Raw genomic sequence first — 14,598 nt, 5'->3', positions numbered from 1 at the left:
CTGGAGATTGGGCTGGCCATGACAGGGTCTTGATGTGGTGCTCCTTCATCCACACATTGATTGACCTAGCTGTGTGGCATGGGGCATTGTCCTGCTGGAAAAAACAGTCCTCAGAGTTGGGGAACATTGCCTGAGCAGAAGGAAGCAAGTGGTTTTCAAGGATAACCTTGTATGCGGCTTGATTCATACGTCCTTCGCAAAGATTAACCTGCCCAATTCCAGCCTTGCTGAAGCATCCCAAGATCATCACCGATCCTCCACTAAATTTCACAGTGGGTGCAAGACACTGTGGCTTGTATGCCTCTCCAGGTCTCCGTCTAACCATTAGATGACCAGGTGTTGGGCAAAGCTGAAAATTAGACTCATCAGAGAAGATTACCTTACTCCAATCCTCTATGGTCCAATCATTATGGTCTTTGGCAAACTTCAGCCTGGCTCTCCTTTGCTTCTCATTGATGAAAGGCTTTTTTCTAGCTTTACATGACTTGAGGCCTCTAGGAGCCTGTTGCGGACTGTTCTTGCTGTGCACTTCACCCCAACTGCCATTTGCCATTCCTTTTGTAGGTCACTTGATGTCATCCTGCGGTTGCTGAGTGACATTCGAATAAGATGACGGTCATCCCGGTCGCTTTCACGCTCTGCCGGTCTGTAGCTTTGCTGTCCCCAATGTCTGCTGCTTGACCTTGTTGTAATGGACTGCCGTCTTCGAAATTTTAAGGATGGAGGCAACATGACGCTCACTGTATCCCTCTGCTAGTAAAACCAGAATTCAGCCCTTCTTTTCCTCACTCAAGACTTTTCTTTTCAACTCCTTTGGCATGACACAGACAAATATTTGTTTATTTTTTTGGCGGGGGGGGGGGGCAATCAGAGCTTCTGCTATGGGGCGAGGCTCTATTTGATCGACTTATTTTTGAGGGTGTGTTATTTTGCTCCCAGTAATGATATTTTAAGGTCTTTGAGAGTCATTATTTTATTGAAGTAGTATGCATACAGGAACATAGTTTCTCTGTCTTTACTGGTTGAATCCGCTTTGGTGACTGTCTCTTCTGACTGTCGACCCTTCTGTCGCTTGTCCCTACCTCTGTTCTAAGCTTTAGTAACATTAAACACTTGACTACACAGAGGGAATCTTTCTAAACTATGACATTATAAAAGTAAATAATCTCTTTAATTCACAAATAATTCAGAATTTGATATTACATGCGGTTCCTCTTTCTAAAAAAAAATATTCAAAACCACATTTGTTATAATTAGCTATTTATTAAAATGTTTTGCCTAGACAGTGGTTGTAATAACTTTTATTTGCTGATATTTACTGATTATGATCGATTACAGGAAATCTTTAGATATCAGGTTTTATGTGACTTGGTTGCACGTGACTTCATCTTTTTCTCATCTGCTTCATATTTTGTCAGTTGCTGTTGTATCCATGGAAGATAATTATTAACCTTGGTATATATTCCAAAATTATCCAGCCTACCACATCCCTCTCCCCAGCTCACCAACCCTACCAGAAACCAGGTGTCTCCAAAGTAGGTGACCATGGGTCCCCCACTGTCTCCAGAACATGCATCTTGATTGTCCCCCAACCTTCCAGCACACAACATATTAACAGTTACAGGGTTCTGCATGACTGTAGAACAATTTTCATTGGGTACTATAGGAATCTGTATGTAGCTTAGAATGTTAGACCGGTTGCGATGTGATTCGTCTTGATTGCCCCAGCCAGTCACAATGGTCTCTCTTCCTTCAAGTGTCAGTATTGTATTGGCAAGTTCATAACTTGGTAAACAAATGGGCAACACATACTTGCTGTAGACGGCGGGCTGACTTAGACGTAGTAGAGCAATATCATTATCTACAGTCTCAGCTTTGAAATTAGAGTGGGTAATGATTTTAGTTACAAACATTTGCTGCTCGGTGTCTTCCAGGGTCCGGCGATCATATTCACCTGTAGAGCAATATGTTCAAAGGGATATATGTGAATAAAAAGTATTACCTGCTGTAACTTTTCCTATAAAACTGCTAAAGATATGATAAATAACCATTAATTTGACATATCTTTTTAAATCAAATTACCCATAAAATCAGTATGAAATTTATACCTATTGTGTTATATTTTTGTGGTTAATAGCTCAATGAATGTTAGAAAATGATTATTTTTTAATTTCTCCCTACCGCATCTGCTGTTTCTGAATATGTGTGTTAGTAAATGTTTGATAAGGTAAAGCTGGATAAACATGTAACTGATGTAAGCCTCATGCTATAGCCAGCTTAATTCAGGTTATTTTTCAGAATAAGCTGCCGTGTGTATACATGAGAAATAACATCATTTCTGGCCATTATATGACATATCTTGCATTTTTCATCAGCTTTTCCATATGCAGACTCTAAGGTATCTCTTAATTTTCAGTTTTCTCTGAGCTGTTCAGCAAACACTTCTATGATGTCTGCCATACCCTACACAAAAAGAAGATGGGATACTGCTCCCTTATCTCTCTGCAGCACATCCCCAGAGGCTGCAACATGCAGTTCATTATACAGCAGTACTGAGCAGGGTAGCTGTGAATCAAGCATTGAGGAGACATAAAACACTTCATAGAAAGCATCAATACCATATCTATGTGTCCCTCCAGCCAACATGTAACCTGACTGGTCATTAAGGACAAAGTCTGTCTCATCTCTCAAGGCAGATTTTAACAGTTTTAAGAGAACATGATCAGTTTAGGAGGTGTCATAGGATAAATGGCTCATATTTGGAGACAAATTAAAAAATAAATCGTACAAAATGTATTTTATTCATTTGCATTATTGGTGTATGAATGTATGAAAAGCTTGTAGAAACAACAGTGACCATTAAAATCAAAACTGTTTCTTGATCTTTCAAATGTAACCATTACCAATAAAAAAAAATTTTTTAATGACAACCTGACACACCCAATATTGCTACAGTGGGGAAAATAAGTATTTGTTATACTGCTGATTTTGCAAGTTTTCCCACCTACAAAGAATAGAGAGGTCTGTAATTTTTATCGTAGGTACACTTCAACTGTTAGGTACTGTCTGTTTAATGGCCAGTGTGAACATGCATGTTTCATGTTGTCACGGGTGTGTCAGATGTAGCAGACAGTCGTTCTGCAGCTGGTTGCAGAAGGTCACTTCGTTTGGCATTACAGATGCCTTCTTAAATCTTTCTTACTTTAGGACCCAACAGCTACCTCCCTCTTGCTCTGATTGACACCCTGGCCTGGGTGTTTAAATACTTTCAGTTTGCTGTAGGAAGGGGCCGGTGATATTCACATTTTCCCTTGTAAAGGCTTGGAGCTTTAGCAGTTGGCTTACTTCCTCTTTGGTGCTCTCTCTCTGAAGCCTGCTAAAGCTAAGTTTCTCCCCCCTGTGTTTGTCTCCCTTGTTGTCTTTAGTTTATAGTGGGGACTGACCAGTGCTCATCCCCCCTTCCCTATCCAGGGCCTAGCTCCAGGGATATACAGGGCTTAGGTTTCCTGTGCAACGACTGGTGATGAAACAATATAGGGTCGGTAGGGGAGACAGGGTGATATTAGATCAGCCTAGGAGGTCTCCACTTCCCCTTTCCCTAGTGTCTGGGCTCTCTTCCCTTCATCCCTTCGTGTTGCACTTTGTCTTTTCTACACTGTGCTTGACATATGTATGACAACTTATACGCCAGTTCATTTCTTTTGGTTTTGCAATAACTTATATTTAGTAAAATCAACAGTCTGGAGCTATTCACTCTTTTATTAAATAAAAAGGGCAGCCCCAAAATGGAGATAAATACTCTTTAAATATGCAACATACTGATGCTGCTGGTAAAAGTGACTAAAGCTGGCCATTTACATTAGATAGCTGTCGGACTAACGATGCTTCAGCTGATTACTCAGCTGACAGGCATCTCAGTTGCCTGTCCCATACACAGGAGCGCTCATTCAACGGAGAGCATCCGTGTTCTCTATGAGAAAGCAGCTGATGGACTCTTTAGACAGCGGCTTATCTACAGGAGAATAATGCAATTGGTAGTCCAAAATCAAACATGTGTGATCAACATCTCCCCCGACCATCAGTCGGCCAGTGCCCCTGTGGCGCCCCTGAGGGTTCAGTCGCCACAGGGGTACTGCACCTCAGACTGAGGTGTGGTATCTCCTCTCCGAGGTAAGGACGGAGCATCTCTCAGGACTCAGCCATCCATTCAACACTACACCACTCCTGTCCTGAGGGGGGCTTTAAGGCACCATAGTGCTGCCCCAGCCGGGATAGAGGAGATGGGGGGAACCAAAGATAGGGGGAACCATGTAGTGGGTGAGGGTAGAGGACGCACCTTTAGGTTACACTTACTAATTCATATTTAAATAACGGTCATCTTAGGTTCAAGGTCTTTGATTGTGATCTTCATCACTGAACGTGGCTTTCTGTTAGAACCTGCAGCTGATTGGAGATACACGGTCCTCGTGCTCTGGCCTTGAGACGAGGAGCGGGCTAGAGTTAACCGCTGTCTCTACCCGGTCAAGGTCCCTACCTAAGAAGGCCTGGAGGGGAGTAGAGGAGAAAAGCTCCACAGGCAAAAGGATCCCAGGGGGATGTGGACGGAGTGGCATACGCCACCTGCTACCTTCATTCTGGCCTAGTCAGAGGGACTCCTGCTGCAAGAGGGGTACCGGCCCCTGATATCTGGCTTTGCTACTTCACATCTCAGTCAGAAAAGCCCGGAGGCTTAGAGGATCCCACCGGGTAACGGACGGAGCGGAGTCGCCACCCGTACCCTTGTTCTGTGTATAGCCAGAGGGAGACCCAGCCTTGTAACACGCACCACATACGGACAGGAGAGGATCTAGTGGGAAAGTCTAGGAACACTCTGGTGCGGGGGGTCCTGATTGAAGCACCCGAACTACCCAGAGTGTGCTGAACCCCTTCCTGGTGGCTGCAGCGCGCCGTGAGGAGCAAGGAGAAGCCTTGCAGCTGACACCTAACAACGTGAGTAAAGTTTGGAAGACTGCATCCATTGCCTCCGGTTCCTTATTTCAGCGCGGCACCACACCTCACCACACCACCCACTACTACTCCCCTGATCCCCTCTTCTCTGCCCTGAGGACCTGCTCCGCCTGTGGGGAGTAGTGCCATCTGCTGCTGCCACGACATCCCGCCTCAGAGGACTGAACGCAGCGCTGATGGAGGATCACCAGAAACCACAGGTGGCGTAGTCATTATATCCACTCAATTACCACCATCCCTCCTAGCCCATATTTTTAATGTGATGACCCTGGGCACGGACCGGGCCTAGGCCACGACTGCATCCACCCTACACAGCGGGCCCCGCCGTCCGAGTAACCCCATCTCTCAGGGTAGGGGCTAGCGAGCGGGAGCAAGGCGTCACACCCCCATACACATTAGATTGTTGGCTGAACCCTCCGATATCCACGTGTTCAGTTGACATCAGTATGTTCGAGGGCCTTTTATAATTTCCCCTTATACAGTACAGACCAAAAGTTTGGACACACCTTCTCATTTAAAGATTTTTCTGTATTTTCACGACTATGAAAATTGTACATTCACATTGAAGGCATCAAAACTATGAATTAACACATGTGGAATTATATACTTAACAAAAAAGTGTGAAACAACTGAAAATATGTCTTATATTCTAGGTTCTTCAAAGTAGCCACCTTTTGCTTTGATGACTGCTTTGCACACTCTTGGCATTCTCTTGATGAGCTTCAAGAGGTAGTCACCAGAAATTGTCTTCCAACAATCTTGAAGGAGTTCCCAGAGATGCTTAGCACTTGTTGGCCCTTTTTCCTACACTCTGCGGTCCAGCTCACCCCAAACCATCTCGATTGGGTTCAGGTCTGGTGACTGTGGAGGCCAGGTCATCTGGCGTAGCACCCCATCACTCTCCTTCTTGGTCAAATAGCCCTTACACAGCCTGGAGGTGTGTTTGGGGTCATTGTCTTGTTGAAAAATAAATGATGGTCCAACTAAACGCAAACCGGATGGAATAGCATGCCGCTGCAAGATGCTGTGGTAGTCATGCTGGTTCAGTATGCCTTCAATTTTGAATAAATCCCCAACAGTGTCACCAGCAAAGCACCCCCACACCATCACACCTCCTCCTCCATGCTTCACGGTGGGAACCAGGCATGTAGAGTTCATCCGTTCACCTTTTCTGCATCGCACAAAGACACGGTGGCTGGAACCAAAGATCTCAAATTTGGACTTATCAGACCAAAGCACAGATTTCCACTGGTCTAATGTCCATTCCTTGTGTTCTTTAGCCCAAACAAGTCTCTTCTGCTTGTTGCCTGTCCTTAGCAGTGGTTTCCTAGCAGCTATTTTACCATGAAGGCCTGGTGCACAAAGTCTCCTCTTAACAGTTGTTGTAGAGCTGTGTCTGCTGCTAGAACTCTGTGTGGCATTGACCTGGTCTCTAATCTGAGCTGCTGTTAACCTGCGATTTCTTAGGCTGGTGACTCGGATAAACTTATCCTCAGAAGCAGAGGTGACTCTTGGTCTTCCTTTCCTAGGGCGGTCCTCATGTGAGCCAGTTTCTTTGTAGCGCTTGATGGTTTTGCAACTGCCCTTGGGGACACTTTCAAAGTTTGCCCAATTTTTCGGACTGACTGACCTTCATTTCTTAAAGTAATGATGGCCACTCGTTTTTCTTTGCATAGCTGCTTTTTTCTTGCCATAATACAAATTCTAACAGTCTATTCAGTAGGATTATCAACTGTGTATCCACCAGACTTCTGCACAACACAACTGATGGTCCCAACCCCATTTATAAGGCAAGAAATCCCACTTATTAAACCTGACAGGGCACACCTGTGAAGTGAAAACCATTTCCGGTGACTACCTCTTGAAGCTCATCAAGAGAATGCCAAGAGTGTGCAAAGCAGTCATCAAAGCAAAAGGTGGCTACTTTGAAGAACCTAGAATATAAGACATATTTTCAGTTGTTTCACTCTTTTTTGTTAAGTATATAATTCCACATGTGTTAATTCATAGTTTTGATGCCTTCAGTTTGAATGTACAATTTTCATAGTCATGAAAATACAGAAAAAATTTTAAATGAGAAAGTCTGTCCAAACTTTTGGTCTGTACTGTATATGGGAATCTCATTCTTTGACATCCTTATCAGGGTCGGACTGGGACTGAAAATCAGCCCTGGCACTCAAACCAAAGCAGCCCACATGCAAATCGCTGTTTTAAAATAGGAGTGTATCTTTTCTATGCAACCTTTTCTGTACAGTATGTGGGTGAGAACACCAAGGGAGTTCACTATGGGAAAAATGACGGTACATGTCCCTCTCCCTGTCTTTAAAAGTTAGGACATACGCCATTCTGTGACTGTGCCTATGCCCCGTGACCCCGCTGAGAATTTTTGTTTTTGAAAGGGTGAACCAGAATTAGGACGTCTTCTGTGTATGCCCCTAGCTGCAGGAGGAGCTAAGATCAGTGCATATTCTAAGAATTATACATTTATACACTCAGTCCACCCTACCTCCTAGTTAAAGAGGTTTTTCACCCAGTGGAGCTCGCTGACTACTAACAGAGTGTAATGTTGGGATTCGGCTTTACCAGGCGGTTCAGGCAGTTGTCACGTGACCATAAGTAGGTGATCTGCCAAACACATTCTCATCACTTCTCATCCAATTCTCTTACTTTTCTATTGTGGGAAGCAGATTAGAATGTGTTTGGCACAGTGAGGACTCGCTCACACTGGTGTATAACACGGCTGAGTGCTATACAATGTTTTATCAGATCGCTCTCGGCCCAATGTTATACTATGCGCAGTGCAAATCTGCGTTGTTCTCTATAGACTAAATCGGTCTGAAATTTGCAGCATGCTGCGAGTGGCTTCGGATCACCCGTACAAGTCTGAAACATCGGACTGTGCTCGGACGTCATTAAAGTACAGTCTGATGCAGGGGCGTACACAGAAATCATGGGACTCCATAGTAGAAGTTCTAATTGGGCCCCTCCCCCAAAAAAAAAAATTTTTCTGTGTCACAGAAGAGCAGATCTCACAATATTCCAGCCTTTACATAGTAATTTTCCTCCTACTGAAGTCCTAGATTCCTCTTTCATTGCCCCCATAACGTATGAAGCCAATAAAAGTGCCCCTGAAACACAGTACGATACCCCCATGGTGCAGGTGCATTCCTCCACATTAGCCTCCACATGCACTGTATAATAACCCTATTGTACCCCACTTCAACTCCCAAGGCAAAGTATGGTGACCCCAACACAATATAATCCCCCAACTGTGACCCCCACAGAGCTCTCCATACAGTATAATTAGCCTACATAAAGTATACTGGCCCGCACTAGCCCTCCAAACAGTATAATGGCCCCACACAGCCCTCCAAACAGTATAATAGCCGCACACAGCCCTCCAAACAGTATAATGGCCCCACACAGCCCTCCAAACAGCATGATGGACCCCACACAAACCTTCACACCGTATAATTGCTTTCATACAATATAATGGCCCCCCACATATCCCTCAAAATATTATATTATATAATATATTATTATATATATACACACTATAATACGCCACCCATAATCCTCCATATAGTATAATGTGCCCCCCATAATCCTCCATATAGTATAATGAACTTCCCATGGTCCTCCATAGAATATAATGCACTCCCCATAGTCCTCCATACAGTATATTACACACCCCATAGGGTAAAATGCAGCCTCCATATAGTATAATGCACTCCACAGTCCTGCAGTATTATGGGTACCACGTACTCACTGATTTAAAAATACCGTATATTTTAAATAAGCCGAACCGAGTGTAAGCCGAGGCCCCTACTTTTACAACAAAAAACTGGGAAAACGTATTGACTCGCGTATAAGCCTAGGGTGGGAAATGCAGCAGCTACTGATAAATTTCCCCATCTTGGTACGCATGCCCCAATCCTGGTAAGTATGGCCCCCTCATCCACCAATCCTGGTATGCGTGGCCCCCCTCATCCCCCAATCCTGGTATGCATGGCCCCCTCTTCCCCAATCCTGGTATTCATGGCACCCCTCATCCCCCAATCTTGGTATGCATGGCACCCCTCATCCCCAATCCTGGTATGCATGGCATCCCTCACCCCCAATCCTGGTACATATGGCCCCCTCATCCACCAATCCTGGTACGTATGGCGCCCTCATCCCCCAATCCTAGTATGCATGGCCCCCTCATCCCCAAATCCTGATATGCATGGCACCCCTCATCCCCAATCCTGGTATGTATGGCCTCCTCATCCCCCAATCCTGGTATGCATGGCCTCCTCATCCCCCAATCCTGGTATGCATGGCCCAATCACTGCACATATAAAAAATAAACACTTATACTCACCTTCCTTCCTCACCTCTGCTCCAGCGCTGCTCCTGCTCTGCTGCAGCAGCTCATGTCAGCATCTGAGCTGTGCATGGCATCACTGCCATGAGCTCTCAGACGCTGATGTGAGCTGCCGGCATATTCACTCCTCTCCACGCCGGGGCTATGAGCGTGGAGAGAAGCGAATTCACATTCTCTTTAGTAGTGGGCACTGTCAGCAGGAGGTGTGGCTCAGCGCTCCTCTGTGCCCGCTACTAAAGAGAATGAATATTCATTCTTCTCCACGCCCATGGGACTGGAGAAGAAGGAATATTCATTCCCCTTTAGCAACAGGCACACGTGGTAGCAGCAGCAGCAGGCTACTGCGTGTGCCCCGCCCCTCCACTGTCGCAACCTCACCTCCACCCGTAAATACAATACTCACCTATCCTCCTCGTTCCCCCACTGCTTCAGGTCCCCCAGGCTCATGGGCCCCATAGCAGTAGCGTGGCCTGCCGCCATTGGCGGTACGCCACTGGTCTGATGTAAGCGGACACAGACAATGGAAGAGATGGAGAAATTCAGCTCTCCGTCTTCTCAGCACCTGTGATACAACGCTATTGTGCAAGAGAATCAGATCACAGTAAACTGACACTGATGAAACTGTGATCAGAGTGTGATCAATGTCATTACCATAATCAATCTGATTATCTGGCAATCATCGATCGTGTGAACGAGCCCTTAATTTTATAACCACATAAAGAAAAAATTAAAGGGGTTGTCCCTCTACTAAATAAGGTCAGTTCTCCAGACAGTTTTGCACCAGGAGCTTATTTTGCCAAGAAAATATGATTTATATAGGGACTGATTGTCCAGCACTAATAGAAATCATATGTTCTTGGACAAATAAGTTCCAAGTGCAAAACTGGCTAGAGGACTGGCTGTATTTAGTAGGGAGAAAATGTAACCATCATCAGCCCCAAAAGTCAGCAAGCAGCCAGTTCTGGACCAGAGGAGGGAAACATGAATATTTAAAGGGGTTGTGCACTACTTTATCCTTAGGATAGGTCATTAATGTCTGATCGATGTTGGTGCGACACCTGGCACCCCCGCAGATCTGCGGTTCTTGGTGCCAGTAGGAACCGCTCAGTTACAGAACCGCACAGCTCCGTCTACTGCATAGTGGCCACAAGCGGTTACTGCACATCTGCCCCTTACTGATTTGAATAGGTGACGAATGTGCAGTACCCGGCTGCGGCCACTATACAGTAGGCGGAGCTGTGCCATAACGGAGCTGTGAGAACAGCTGATCTGCGGGGGAGCCAGGTGTCACAGCCACACAGATCAGACATTGATGCCCTATCCTAAGGATAAGTCATTAATGTTAAGAGTGGACAACTTCTTTAAATTTACTAAATGTGTCTCTGGGCTGGGAGAGAACACAAACTCCCCAAGTGACCCAGACTGCTGCACATTGGGGCAGGAACGACAACACACTGCGGCTGACTGCTAATCTGGAGCGGATTAGGCGGCTGTCAGGGGCGTACATAGAAATCATAGGGCCCCACAGCAAAAGTCCTAATAGCCCTGCACATAGTATGATGGCCTCACATACAGCCCTGCACATAATATGATGGCCCTACATATAATCCTGTACATAGTATGATGGCCCCACATACAGTCCTGCACATAGTATGATGGTCCCACATACAGTCCTGCACATAGTATGATGGTCCCACATACAGTCCTGCACATAGTATGATGGCCCCACATACAGTCCTGCACATAGTATGATGGCTCCACATACAGTCCTGCACATAGTATGATGGCCCCACATACAGTCCTGCACATAGTATGATGGCCCCACATACAGTCCTGATCATAGTATGATGGCTCCACATATAGTCCTGCACATAGTATGATGGCCCCACATACAGTCCTGCACATAGTATGATGGTCCCACATACAGTCCTGCACATAGTATGATGGTCCCACATACAGTCCTGCACATAGTATGATGGCCCTACATACAATTCTGCACATAGTATGATGGCCCCACATACAGTCCTGCACATAGTATGATGGTCCCACATACAGTCCTGCACATAGTATGATGGCCCTACATACAATTCTGCACATAGTATGATGGCCCCACATACAGTCCTGCACATAGTATGATGGCCCCACATACAGCCCTGCACATAGTATGATGGCCCCACATACAGTCCTGCACATAGTATGATGGTCCCACATATAGTCCTGCACATAGTATGATGGCTCCACATACAGTCCTGCACATAGTATGATGGCTCCACATACAGTCCTGCACATAGTATGATGGCCCCACATACAGTCCTGCACATAGTATGATGGCCCCACATACTGTCCTGCACATAGTATGATGGCTCCACATACAGTCCTGCACATAGTATGATGGCCCCACATACAGTCCTGCACATAGTATGATGGCCCCACATACAGTCCTGATCATAGTATGATGGCTCCACATATAGTCCTGCACATAGTATGATGGCCCCACATACAGTCCTGCACATAGTATGATGGCCCCACATATAGTCCTGCACATAGTATGATGGCCCCACATACAGTCCTGCACATAGTATGATGGCTCCACATACAGTCCTGCACATAGTATGATGGTCCTACATACAATTCTGCACATAGTATGATGGCCCCACATACAGTCCTGCACATAGTAGGATGGTTCTACATACAGTCCTGCACATAGTATGATGGCCCCACATACAGTCCTGCACATAGTATGATGGTTCTACATACAATTCTGCACATAGTATGATGGCCCCACATACAGTCCTGCACATAGTATGATGGTCCCACATACAGTCCTGCACATAGTATGATGGCCCTACATACAATTCTGCACATAGTATGATGGCCCCACATACAGTCCTGCACATAGTATGATGGCCCCACATACAGCCCTGCACATAGTATGATGGCCCCACATACAGTCCTGCACATAGTATGATGGTCCCATATATAGTCCTGCACATAGTATGATGGCTCCACATACAGTCCTGCACATAGTATGATGGCTCCACATACAGTCCTGCACATAGTATGATGGCCCCACATACAGTCCTGCACATAGTATGATGGCCCCACATACAGTCCTGCACATAGTATGATGGCTCCACATACAGTCCTGCACATAGTATGATGGCCCCACATACAGTCCTGCACATAGTATGATGGCCCCACATACAGTCCTGATCATAGTATGATGGCTCCACATATAGTCCTGCACATAGTATGATGGCCCCACATACAGTCCTGCACATAGTATGATGGCCCCACATATAGTCCTGCACATAGTATGATGGCCCCACATACAGTCCTGCACATAGTATGATGGCTCCACATACAGTCCTGCACATAGTATGATGGTCCTACATACAATTCTGCACATAGTATGATGGCCCCACATACAGTCCTGCACATAGTAGGATGGTTCTACATACAGTCCTGCACATAGTATGATGGCCCCACATACAGTCCTGCACATAGTATGATGGTTCTACATACAATTCTGCACATAGTATGATGGCCCCACATACAGTCTTGCACATAGTATGATGGCTCCGCATACAGTCCTGCACATAGTATGATGGTCCTACATACAATTCTGCACATAGTATGATGGCCCCACATACAGTCCTGCACATAGTATGATGGCCCCACATACAGTCCAGTACATAGTATGATGGTTCTACATACAGTCCTGCACATAGTATGATGGCCCCACATACAGTCCTGCACATAGTATGATGGCTCCACATACAGTCCTGCACATAGTATGATGGTCCTACATACAATTCTGCACATAGTATGATGGCCCCACATACAGTCCTGCACATAGTATGATGGCCCCACATACAGTCCTGCACATAGCATGATGGCTCCACATACAGTCCAGCATATAGTATGATGGCCCCACATACAGTCCTGCACATAGTATGATGGCCCCACATACAGTCCTGCACATAGTATGATGGTTCTACATACAGTCCTGCACATAGTATGATGGCCCCACATACAGTCCTGCACATAGTATAATGGCCCCACATACAGTCCTGCACATAGTATGATGGTTCTACATACAGTCCTGCACATAGTATGATGGCCCAACATACAGTCCTGCACATAGTATGGTGGCTCCACATACAGTCCTGCACATAGTATGATGGTCCTACATACAATTCTGCACATAGTACGATGGCCCCACATACAGTCCTGCACATAGTATGATGGCCCCACATACAGTCCTGCACATAGTATGATGGCTCCACATACAGTCCTGCACATAGTATGATGGTGCTACATACAATTCTGCACATAGTATGATGGCCCCACATACAGTCCTGCACATAGTATGATGGCCCCACATACAGTCCTGCACATAGTATGATGGCCCCACATACAGTCCTGCACATAGTATGATGGTTCTACATACAGTCCTGCACATAGTATGATGGCCCCACATACAGTCCTGCACATAGTATGATGGCCCCACATACAGTCCTGCACATAGTATGATGGCCCCACATACAGTCCTGCACATAGTATGATGGTTCTACATACAGTCCTGCACATAGTATGATGGCCCCACATACAGTCCTGCACATAGTATGATGGTTCTACATACAATCCTGCACATAGTATGATGGTTCTACATACAGTCCTGCACATAGTATGATGGCCCCACATACAGTCCTGCACATAGTATGATGGTTCTACATACAGTCCTGCACATAGCATGATGGCTCCACATACGGTCCAGCACATAGCATGATGGCCCCACATATAGTCCTGTACATAGTATGATGGTCCCGCATACAGTCCTGCACATAGTATGATGGTCCCGCATACAGTCCTGCACATAGTATGATGGTCCCACATACAATCCTGCACATAGTATGATGGCCCTCACATATAATGGTCCCTATAGTATGATGGCCCCCACATATGATAGCCCCCACATATGATATGATGGCCCCCACACGTGATATGATGGCCTCCACACGTGATATGATGGCCTCCACACGTGATATGATGGCCCCCACACAGTACTGTTTCATTATAAAAAAAAAAAGATACTCACCTACCTTGTTCCCTGCTGCTCCGGCGGGGCCGCGGCTGCTGTGTTGCTGGGGCCACGGGTGGGAGAGAAGAGAGCACGCGCTCTCTGTTCACAGAATGCGCTGACACATACCAGTGCAGTGTCA

General features: G+C 45.8%; 1 protein-coding gene across 1 annotated transcript in view; it reads right to left on the bottom strand.

Moving 5' to 3' along the window:
• Positions 1-1,243: 1,243 nt before the first annotated feature.
• PROC (protein C, inactivator of coagulation factors Va and VIIIa) overlaps positions 1,244-14,598 on the bottom strand; it is a 95,813-nt gene continuing 82,458 nt past the window's right edge. Inside the window, exon 9 of the mRNA XM_073674573.1 lies at positions 1,244-1,954. Coding sequence (XP_073530674.1) covers positions 1,353-1,954 — 602 coding nt within the window. The 3' untranslated portion in view covers positions 1,244-1,352. The remainder of the gene's footprint in view (positions 1,955-14,598) is intronic.

The sequence above is a fragment of the Phyllobates terribilis genome, unplaced genomic scaffold, assembly GCF_046119375.1.
Source record: "Phyllobates terribilis strain yellow unplaced genomic scaffold, ASM4611937v1 Scaffold_3__8_contigs__length_932513732, whole genome shotgun sequence".
NCBI classification, from domain to species: domain Eukaryota; kingdom Metazoa; phylum Chordata; class Amphibia; order Anura; family Dendrobatidae; genus Phyllobates; species Phyllobates terribilis.
Note: the sequence above shows the minus strand (reverse complement) of the source record. Positions and strands in the feature narration are given on the sequence as shown.